The sequence below is a fragment of the Corapipo altera genome, unplaced genomic scaffold (genome assembly GCF_003945725.1).
Source record: "Corapipo altera isolate COAL_440 unplaced genomic scaffold, ASM394572v1 0, whole genome shotgun sequence".
Taxonomy (NCBI): Eukaryota; Metazoa; Chordata; class Aves; order Passeriformes; family Pipridae; genus Corapipo; species Corapipo altera.
Genome location: NW_020884872.1, coordinates 10,113,135 through 10,125,180, shown reverse-complemented (window position 1 = coordinate 10,125,180; position 12,046 = coordinate 10,113,135). Strand labels below are relative to the sequence as shown.

General features: G+C 37.5%; 1 protein-coding gene across 11 annotated transcripts in view; it reads right to left on the bottom strand.

Moving 5' to 3' along the window:
• DMD (dystrophin) overlaps positions 1–12,046 on the bottom strand; it is a 918,699-nt gene that overhangs the window by 346,179 nt on the left and 560,474 nt on the right. For all 11 annotated transcript variants that reach the window (XM_027636380.1, XM_027636395.1, XM_027636430.1 and 8 more), the window contains one exon: positions 2,375–2,476. In XM_027636380.1, the coding sequence (XP_027492181.1) occupies positions 2,375–2,476 (102 nt within the window). The remainder of the gene's footprint in view (positions 1–2,374; positions 2,477–12,046) is intronic.

Here is a 12,046-nt window from a genome sequence, read left to right as displayed (position 1 = left end):
CAGAGTGTTTTAAAAGCAAAAGCTGGAGAGATTACAGTGTCAAAGTCTGGTTTATTTTACAATACATTCACAGTAACTCAGGAAGGAGATGTGGATGTAATATTTATAATACTGATCTTCATTAGGAGTAGCTGCCTTATCATTCATAGGTATATGAGCCAGACTTTTCTTTCCAGCAATGACAAAATATAAAACATGCCCACCACAGACATTAGAGAGAGTTGTCTGAGGCAACATCTACACCACCAAGAAAAGAGTAGCCAGTTCTAAACTCTTCTATCAAAATTATAGTTTGATCTTGAATCTTGCATAAATTAGCATGCATGCAATTAAAATGCTAACTTCTTTGAACATAACAATTTTGCTGTAATTGCAACTCTAGAGCTCTGGTGACAAGCATGAGCATTAAATATGTTTCATTGAGGCCAAATGTTAGAGAATTTCTTTAAATGTCAGCACTGGTGCAATTTAAGTGAGGTTAACATTCATACATGAACTACTCTCACTGACAGTACTAAATATAGATATGAATATTTGGAGAAAGAAATGATGCAGTCTTTTAAACCTAAGACTGAGGAAAATGAAAATGAGCTCCTCACTACTTATTACCAATGAGAGGAAAAAACAAACTCAGTGCTGTGGCAAGGGAACCACAGCTCTTCCACTGCCACAGAAATCCTTTCCTGAATAAGTGCAGTTAATCATGAGATTGGGGCTTACATTCTTTCTATTGCCACTGACACCAGCAGTAACCTCTCTCTCCCTCACCTTCAAAAGCTTTATAGAAATGCATTTCAAAAGCATGAAATCCATTTTGTAAAAGTGAATAGGTCTGATTATTAAAGTGCTAGTGCTTAAAGGATCACACATCTCATCCCATTCTTGCCTCTTGAATCAGCATCTACTAGGATTTCATTTGCCAACAAAAATGTTTTTATGGACTTACGTTGCAAAATTCTATTTTAGTATGCTCAGTGAAGGTGTGAAAATACACTTATTTCAGTGACATAACTATGAGATAAGATTGTGTCAATATAAATCCATGGGATTTAATTTACATTCAAAATACTATAATGATAATATATTATAAAGGTTGCAAAGATAAGCAGCTAAACATTAGGAAATGCAAAAATAACATTAACTATGAACATTATTTCAGATAAAATGCACATAATTGTACAGATATCTTTAATTTTCTGGCAGATACTGCTTTTGAGCACAGGAAGGCTTGTGGTGAGAATAGGTCAATACGACCTCTACTTCATTTATTGAAAAGAATGCAAAGATTTGTGGTGAATTAAGGAAATATGGGAGGAAAAAAAGCAGCTAAGAGAAATCTGCCTCAGAGAACTAAATAATCTACAAAGTTGTTTAGCAATGCTATGCAAGTCATTAACGTTGTTAAAAAGGCCATGTAATTTTAATTTTTTTTTTTTCTGGGCCACACACTGAACAAAGACTGTAAGTCTAAATATTGAATTGCTGTTTGCACTGGGAGTGTTGTCCATATCCTGCACTGAATTAGGCAGGGTTCAGCCTCAACCAAGGGCACCAGAGCAGATTTAATTCAAGAATTTTTTAAAATTTTGAGTTTTTAACTTTGCAACCTTGCTAAGGAAAACACACAACATAGAGTTAAAAGCTCAGACGTTTGCTGACGACTTTCTGCTTCAAGATTCCAATGACAATGAATAGAAAATGACACTGGTCTCACTGAAAGTCCACGTAGTCTTGAGGAAACAGAATGCAAATTATCCTCTTATAACTAACTCCTATGATGAGGAAAAGGATTCTACAATACATTTTTCTAAAAGAGAAGTGTTGGGAGGCATAGCCTTCCTAACAATGTGTCCCTATGCTCAAAAACAGAATCAAGTCAGTCATTCCAGATAAATTTTGGAAAAGAAATCAAGTGGGAAAGTTCTATGTTGCTATGTGTTCTTTCCTTCAAAATGAAAAAAAAAATAAAGGATCCTCTTTATGTCTTGACTCTTACCTTTTCTAGAAAATTTGCTCATTTTTTCTTTTATTTGACAAAATTTCTGAAGCCGCAATTCAAAATAAAGGAGTTTAAAAGCATGCTCTATGTTGCCATTAATTAGGCACCAAAAATTATATTTGCTTTCAGAGTGAATTACTCTTGAATGAGTAGAACAACTCTAATGTCAAAAACAATATTCCCATCACAATACGCACAAAAAAAAATCCAGCTGGGAACATTAAATTTTTCCTGGCTATGCCATCACAGAACAGAACAAATGCCATTTGCCAGGTTCTTTCATTGATTTTAAACAGCACATCAAGGACAAGTGTACAATGGGGGAAGTATAACCCATTACACAGTAATGGATATTGCTATAGGTTGCTTCATTACCTTTACTGGATGAGTAGCTGGTTTTTCCTTATATAAATGACACCCTTTAGACAAAACCTCTTCCACATTCGGCTGTTTAGCCTGCACTGCTGCTTCAGTTTCCTGAAAAATAAAAACACAGGCAGCCTAGATTAACCATAGCATAAACAGTAAGACTGAATAGTCCTAAGGCTCCATGGGACACCGCAAAACACCAGTGGACAAGTTTCTGCTCAGAATTGGTATGTGAAGCAGCTAAGGACAAAGAGGATCACCAAAGAAAACAAAAACAAAGAGGGATGGAAAAGAGTAATGCTAGCAAAATAAACAGTGGTAGGTCACTTCATCCTGAAGGTTTCAATAAAATGAGTAAAAAGCTAACACAAAGTCATAGTAGGAAAGATAGGTATGAGAAATCTCATTTAAGCAGCTCTGTCCTTTTGTCTGTTTTACATTACCAGCATATAAATAGTGCACTAGTTAACGTTTTGTTCATACAGTATGTGGCATTATAACCGTATAAAGAGATGTGACAATGATACTGAATTTACAAAGATTAAAAATGTTAAAAGAAAATTACTCTTATCAGTAGTAAACTAGTACTTATGTAGTAAAAGACTTACAGTAATGAATTAAAAAGAAAAGCACAATAGTAGTCACAGTTCCTGAAGGTATGAGAAGGTACCTACCATTAGCAACAACACCCTCCTGCATTAACAACAGCTTATTCTCTAATAATTTTTTAATCTGGAAAGGTGTAATCCATGTCCTAACATAAGGAGACTCCAAGTAACCCTTCCCAACTTACAGAGGCTTCCTTTTCATCAGGCACTGAGCAAATGAATAATGGGTGAAGCACTACATGTAGATAATTAAAAACAAACAAACAAAAAACCCCTCACAAACAAACAGCCAACCAACCAACCAAACACCAAACCCACCAATAATTGCAAAAGAAAAGATAAACTACACCTAGACTTTCAAGATTCAGTTTATTTCATTTTTCTAGTAACATAAGTAAAAAAAAAAAAAATGATTTATCAAAATTATTAGTTGGGATTTTTTTGTTTTCCTTTCTTCACTCTTCACCTACCTACTTTATAGCTTTACTACCTTGTCCTAAACAATATTGCTGACTGTCCATTGACTCTCCAACTTAATTTTCTGCCCACAATCACAGTTATTGTTAATGTGACAGCAGACAAGATTGTGTGTCAGGTATGTCACTATCTGAGCCAACGCATCATTTTATTGGTGGAAATCTGTTGTTCTTTTTACTCCAATAAACTTGTTGAAATCTATGTCAGTTTAAGTCTCAAAAAGGGGCCATTTTGCTCATATGTTTCAGCTCAACATGTAAATTTTTGTCTATGTTGCTGCCTGAAATGTTATTTGCAAAACTTTATGGATAATCAGTAAAAACAGAGTTGATAAATTCCATACCACCTTTCAATTTTCTTTTCAAATACTATTTAGCAACAGCAAATGAACTCAATTAAAGCTTGTCTGATATCTTGCATTGATATTTGAAATATGTTTGAATTTAATTGTGTTTTAGTATGCATTTCAATATTAATGAGATATAACTGTAAGGATTCATAGAGAATGAGCACTGAAAAGCAATGCACAGCAAAACTGGAATATGGGGGACAGAGGGGTGGGAGTTTACTAACCCGTTGATCAACCTTTCATTAAAGTATTATTTTGTTTCTGTTTCCATACTAGGTTAGCTTTCTACTTCTTGGCATATAAAGAAAAAATAATAATCAAGGAGTGTTAATGAAGTGGTAATTTTCTGGCTATCTTGATGAAAGATAGGCAGCTTAATATTTATTTGGTTGTTGTTTTCTTGTTTTTTCTTTGTTTGTTTTTAAATTAAGCCATCTGTAGTATTAGGCCAATGTTTTCTGTTTTGTTATTCTACGCATCTCACACGCTCATAAGATCATCAAGTATCATAACAAAATCTGTAGCAGGAAAAGTACATTACAACACTATGGGTGTGCCTACATTACTGGTTTAACCCGTAGCATGAACGTGCCTGTGAAGTGCATCTCTCGACGTTCCCCACTCACTGGGCTTTGGTTTCCACCATGGACTGGTCTAGGAGTACACAAAATGGTTTTGTTTCAGGCTGTAACCATTGTGGAAGGTGCACTTTAGGAGTGTGCCTAACATAGTCCCAGCTCCTGAGAGCAGCCCCAGCCCTCCCTGTCCCTGCCCAGCTTCTGTCCAGGGCTCCCTCCACCTGCCCATAGCCCAGGACCCCGTGTCACCCCCCAGGGCCATCAGCTCCTGACTCAAGGATGCTGCAGCAGGCAGCTCCAGTGATCCCATGGGTACCCCTGGATGCCCTGGTCCTGGCTGGGGAGTGGGATCTGCCTTGGCTGCCGGGCCCTACCCTGAAGGCTCCTCAAGGGGAGCCCTGCAATGGCCCCAGCCCACAGGGAGCCATCAGCCCTGCAGGGCCCCAGCAGCTGGGGTGGAGTGAACCTGAGCACTTACTGTAAGCTTCCCCCCCAGGACATCACCACCACTTCCCATTCACATTTTCTAGACTTGAGGAAAAGCTCTTTCAGGAGGGTCTCTAAAGCTTTGCCATGTATTTGAACAGGCTGGGTTTGTAATAACAACAATTAATGGTCAGGTTCCATCACAAGGAATTGAAAATTCAAACCCAGAAGAACTCAGCTAGGAAAGGCACTCCAGACTAATCAAAAGGATATTCACTGAAGGAGTTATTACTCACGACTTGTAGCTGTAACACAATTTGGCTGCTTGGTATTTATTTGTCCTCTACCTTCTATATTGAAATGTGAATCATTATTTACCACATGCACACATATAAATAGGCTAATTTCTCTTTTAAAATTAAGAGAAAAACAAAAATAGCAAAATAAATAGCTGATGGTACCATATGACTCCCCATTGTGCAGAAAAGTAGAAAACATTGAATGATCCTTGTCATCATTATTGTCATTATTTTAAGAATTGTCATTATTTTATGCTAATACTAGTATATACAACACATTAAAACTGAGATATTCCATTTTTACATATATATAAACATTTTAAGAGGTATTTTTTATAGATTCAAAAGGTATTTGTTCTTTATGAACAGAATAAAGGCATAAATGTCCATAGCCAGGTAACAGAAATGTAATGTAGTTGTTAAATCACCATTTCCTTCTGCTCTACAATTTTCTGGAGCTACATGAACTAATCTTGTGTAGTCTGATCTTTCAAATTCAATGGCCTTGACCTAAACGAAAATGCATTGTGCAAGTCTATCCAATTTATCATGATGTTTCATATGAGATACATTTGAAAAAAAGAATAGCGATAAGAGATCAGGGGAAAAAGAGGTTCTCAGTATCTTGGCATTCATTTGGGCACTGCTCAAATTAACAGATATAATATTTGTTAGACTAGCAACTAATTTTTCTGATTGTCACGTATGGATCCCAGCATTAGTTAAAACCACCATAGAATTGTTTTAAATAAATGCACATCTGACATGAAATTGTTGTACTAACAACTCTGAGGCAGCTCTCAGTTCTCTGCCTGATGGGATAGCCCCTTGATGAATTCTGCCCAGTGAGAAAGTTTCCAGCAGTTTCAATTCCATTTGCTAAGTGACACCCTGTTAATGTGGGTCAACAGGCAAGAGAGAGCTTTCAGGATTCTGCTCCATCACTCAGTTCCCACAGAGAAGATAATGGTAATGACTTACATCATGGCCTCCAATGGTTCACTCACAACTCTCTGTTATCTCTCTGCAGTCATCATCTAGGCTGTGCAGGATCCAAGAGAAGGACACACTCCCAGAGCAGAGCCTGATGTCTGATCTTAATCACACAGGCCAGGCTACTACTAAAACTAATAGGAATTGTCAACACCCATGACTATCATGAGAGAATACCATCAGAGAATACCAAAGTCATATCTTTTTAAAAGTCCTGATTCAAACCCTTGGCCACACTCACTTTGCTTGCTGTGGGAGGATGCAGAACTGTCTCTGGGAGACAGAACCGACTCTACTGGAATTGTACAATTTATGAACTGCCTGGGAAAGCAATCGCGATGCTACTTCTGGGCTGGATGACGAATATGCTAATTAACTTTCACACATATGGCAAATTAAAATACATCATCATTGGAAACTGCTGTTTCTCAAACATGTATAAACAAGAATCGGAGGCTACCTTTTTTCCATGATGCAACATCTATGAATTTTCAGTGCTGTTAAAGTTGTGCATCTGAACTGATAAAAGCCTGCTGCTGAATAAGCCACATTGGCTTCTGCATTTCCAACAACATGTCAATTCAACCTGCTGTACAAAGTCACAGGCTGAAAAAGTGGCAAGGACTTGTCTACAGCCCCATCTGGACTATGAAAGTCTGTTGATATAACTCAGAACTTTGAAAATTCATATTCCTTAGCTGAAACCAATATATTGACTAAACCTCTGGTGTGTATGCCAGTGGAAGATAAAGTTTGATGGCTTGGCATATGTTATTTCAAAAGATGGTGACTATCCTAGCAGACACAGACAGGCTGTTTGACATATGCTGCACATACATTAGGAGGCCCAGTCAACTATCTATAAATGTATCTGCAGTATCTGCAGCATTTCTGACCATATATTGGTCTATATTAAGAATCAAAAGCATTGATTCACCTTTTGGTAATACCAGTAAAACTTTTGGGATCAATTTCCCAGTGAGATTACATTCATTAGATATATTCTGCAGGGACTATAGGAGAAGCTCTGAGTGATTAAACCTGTGTTTTTGTAGTGAAATAAAATGCAAAAATGGAATCTTGATTACAATATTCAAAGAAAATTTAAAAAAAACCCCTTTGAAATTAATACTGTGAGTTGTTTTAAAGTCATGACCTCTTTTTAGCAAGGCATCAAATCAAGTTATTTTTTAGGTATTTATAAAAACACTTTATACTATCTTTCACAGCAGTGGCCAGGTAGAGTCCCAGCTGAGCTTTCACCTTACTAATTTCCTCTCTACATGACCTAACAACACCCTTGTACTCTTCCTGAGTTGCCTGTCCCTTCTTCCAAAGTTCATAAACTCTCCATTTTATCATGAGTTCCAGCAAAAGTTCCCTGCTCAGTCAGGCTGGTCATCTTCCCCCATGGTTCTTCTTTTGGCATATAGGGATGGCCTGTTTCTGTGCCTTTAAGAATTCCTTCTTAAGGTGTGTCTAACCTTCTTGAACTCCTTTGTCAGTAAGAACTGTTTCTCAGGGCACTCTTTGAGCCAGTATTCTGAACAGGCTGAAGTCCACCCTCTGGAATTTCAAGGTAGTTTTTCTGACTCCCTTCCTTACTTAACCAGAATTGAAAATTCCATCATTTCATGGTCACTGAGCCCAAGACAGCCTCCAACCACCACATCTCCCACCAGCCCTTCTTACCCATAGAACTCAACCTTATCATCACTGCCCTTGAGCTCTATACAGTCAAAACACTCTCTAATATACAGAGCCATCCACTGCCTCTCCTTCCTCAGCTGTCCCTTCTGAAGGGCTTGTAGCCCTCCATTGTAGCACTCCAGTCATGTGAGACATCCCATCACATTTCTGTGATGGCAACTACATCATAGCTTTCTAGCTTCACAACAGCTCCTCCTGTTTGATAGCCCTGCTGCATGCATTGGTGTAGATGTACTTCAGGTGGGCTAACAATTTCACCCCCAACACTGGCCTGCTGCCCTCATGTTCATCTCTAGCGAGCCTTGTCAAGCCTAATTTAAAGCTCTCTCAATCAGCCCTGCCAACTCACGGGGTAGAATTCTTTCCCCCCTTTTAGACAAGTGAACACCATCTATCTCCAACAGGCTTGGTGCCGCATAAGCTGCCCCATGACCAAAAAGGCCAAAATTCCCTCAATGACACTAGTCCTTAAGCTGTGTGTTGGAACAGGTGGGTTTTCCTTTTCCTTTCAGTGTTCTTCCCTGCTACCAAAGGGATTGAGGAAAGCCACCTGTGCTCCTGTCCCTTCTACTAGTCATCCCAGTGCCCTGAAGTCCTTTTTGATTTCTCATCACTGCTGACTTGGACAACCAGAAGTGGGTAATAATCAGAGGATCAAATCAGTCCAAGGAGTCTCCTAGTAATATCTCTTATCTGGGCCCCAGGGAGGCAGAAACTTCCCTGTGGGATGGATCTGGTTTGCACATAGGGCCCTCAGTTCCCTCAGAAAAGAGTCAACATTCATGCCTATCTTTCAAGTTACTATTCCCACACATTAACAAAAAAACTATAAATAAATGGTGAGGTCCGGAGAGCCTCATTTTTTCCTCACAAGCAAAAAAAGGGTAGTAGATAGAAAACATGAATATATTCCCATTTTCAAGAATTCTGGTTCTAAAAAAGTGACCTCATTTTTTCCTTTGACTCAGCTCTGCACATTCCCATTCATGGAGCAGACTAACAAGCTAAACCGCCACAAAGAATAGTCAGAGGAGATTTAATTAAAATACATCAAAGTTCAGCTACACCACAGTCAGCATCAGATCTTGATGGTAGGTCAGACAGCACAGTCAATGGCATTCTCAGTAGTCACTTTAGATATTTATACAATATTATTAGAATGCATCCAAGATATGCTATTAACAGTTCTGTGGCCATACTGAGGTGGAACCTAATCCATGGGGGAAGAAATGCAGTTGCCATTTTTAACTCCTATTTAATGCGCCACTATTTAAACTTCCTGAATAAAGACTTTAATCAATTTTGATAAAATTCAAGGCATGTCAAGCTTTTAGCTCTGTTCTTTTTTACATAACAGATGAAAAAATTTGATAACTTTCTGAATATTTTGCTTATCTCTATAGAGAAGTAAAACACTCTCTGTGAACATCTAAATTACAGAATTTAAAATCACCTTCCTGTCTTATGGGTTTATGAAAAACTACAAACAACCCCCCGAAGTAATTTAATTTAAAGACCACTCCATTAGTGGCCTACATAGAAGCTCAGTGTAAAGAGGCTTTACCACTAAAAATATTCTGTAACTAGCGGACAAACAATTTTGTGCACCTGCCTCTAAAATGCCATTATAATGAGTAAATAAAATAACCGTTCTTTCCCATATTACATTAAATGACTAATCTTTTAAATGTGTGAGAATAAAATTTGATCCCAAGACAGCACTAGAAGCTATTTTAATGTGGAAAAGAATATTGTGAGATTCATTCAGCTTTTTAAAGTCAAGTATAGAAACAAAAGACATTTGCTTTTAATGAGAGTCTGGAAAATTGATACAACTATAGCTCTTGACCTATGTGAACAATTTTTGAAACACTTAAGAGGAAAAACAATTCTAATATAGAAAAGACTTCTTCCTTCTAAAAGTGCAACTTTTCAATTTTAGAGTTCTTAACTACTTTGTAAACCTACAAGTGCAGCCTTAGTGCAGTTTGTAAAATATGCAGATGCAACGTTTTTTAAGACTTGGTGTGTTTTTCATCCTGTTCCCTGCAGTATCTCTTATTCGTGGTACTGGAAAAGGGAAGGAAAGAAAGAAAAAGAAAAAGGAAATCCTCCAGAAAGAAATGGAATTGAGAAGATTCCAAAATTTAAGCCATGCAAAGTGCCTGAAACAGCAAACCCTACCACTTTGCAAAGTGAAAGGATTTTTTTTCCAAAGCATGTTTTCCTGCTGGCTATCAGAAATTTGTGAGCTTCTTCTGTACTTCTAGAGGAGATGAAATATAGTAATTTTTTTCCCACACAGAGAAATCACTATCTATCCATTGCAGCTGTCTGTCCTGAAAAGGAAATTTCCTGGAGGTACTGAAGATAGATGAAATTATTAGCTGTAAAGACATGACCTGCAGATATGGCATATGAAAAGAATTTGGCTATGGTGGTCATATACCGATAAAGCACAGTTAATCATCCAGTTGGACTGCAAAAAGGCACAGTAAGAAGAATTCTTTGAGTTGGATATGATTCAGAGTATTTTATTTTAAGACTGGACAGGACACAGGATGAAACAGCTGCTCCTTTTCCACCAAGACTGAAAATCCACTCTTATTTCCAGTGTATAATATAAAAGAGATAATAACAAACCCAGGAGAACTGACGTAGAAGAAGGAAATTTGGAAGGAAAAAATAATGAGAAATTCTTGCAAGAAAATAAGAGAAGTCCCAATAATTTTACTAGCTCTTAGTATTGTGTGTTTTTAGCTGCTCCAGGATAACAGCTTCAGAGGAAGAAAAGTTACTTAGGTTGACCCAGTAGCAGATATGGAGTACACCATAAGCATCTTGACTGGCAAGTGAAATTTGGTGATAATTATAAAAATATTGAGTAATGAAAATTGTTTATTTCGTCTTGTAAACAGGATAGAGAAATCAGAATTTCTTCTCTCACACTGCACAAATAATGAAAGTTTTATTCAATAAACTGATTTAAAAATCATTTAACATGTGAGGGAAGCAGTGACATATCTAATTATTTTATCAACTAATTCTTGATTGCTTATTATCCTCTCTATTTGGTCAGAGCTTACATGCAAATTTTCATTCTCTTTTCAAGTTTAGTAAATAAGGAATCATTTTCACAGGAGTTTCTGGCTACAAAAGAAAATTAGAAAAGAAATAAAACCCAAAATCTATTACTGTTCTAACATTGGTTTATTGATTGTAATATGTTTTTAGATATCCCCATCTTCTGGTATTAATCTTTAATATATAATTTAAAAAGAATATCCATGAGGATATATTCCTCCCATTTGTCTTTGAACAGTTACAGTGACATATTTCACTGGAAGAAATGCCAAAGACTGCTGCAGTACATTACTCCAACAGCAGAAGCAGGGGTAGATTTCAGTAAATAGAATTTACATTCTTATAGTTAAGAAAAAATGAAGTTTGCTTGTTTTCAACTGCCTGATTTGCAAATGCAAATGGATAAGTTATATCCACACTCTGAGTGGTGGCACCTTTTTTTTTTTTTTTTTTTTTTAAATTTCCATAAACAAGTACGTTATCAGAAGCTGATCTTTTTAGAATCTCAACCACTTCATCCTGAAAGAAGAAAATTCTAATTGCAAAGTAAGGAACAAAAAGAACTAGTAAGTAAATGCTATTCAGTACTGCCCAGTGTTAAACAACAGCCACAGCACAGGTTTACATGGATGTGTTGGGGATGAACTTATTTTTTTTCCAGCAGCCTGGATGGCACTATGTTTTGCATTTATGATGAAAACAGTGTTGATAACACAGGGATCTTTCAGCTGTTGCTGAGCAGCACTTACACACCATCAAGGCCTTCTCTGTTTTTTATGCTGCCCTGACAGCAAACAGGCTGAGTGTGCACAACAAACTAGGAGACACAGTGGGGACAGCTGACCCCAGCCTGCCAAAAGGCTATCCCAGACTGTTCTCTAATGCTCAGCAACAAAACTGTGGGGAAGGATGAAGGGGGTACATTTGGACTAAATTTGTCTTTCCAAGTAACTGTTACTCGTGCACAAGCCCAGCTTTCCTGGGAGTGGCTGAACACCTGCCTACTTATGGGACCTGATGAATTAATTCCTAGTTTTGTTTTGGTTGCATGGGCAGGTTTGTTTTATCTGTTAAACCGTCTTTATCTCAACCCACCAGTTTCCTCATTTTTGCCCTTCTGATTCTCTCACCCATCCCACTGGGAAGGTGGGGGG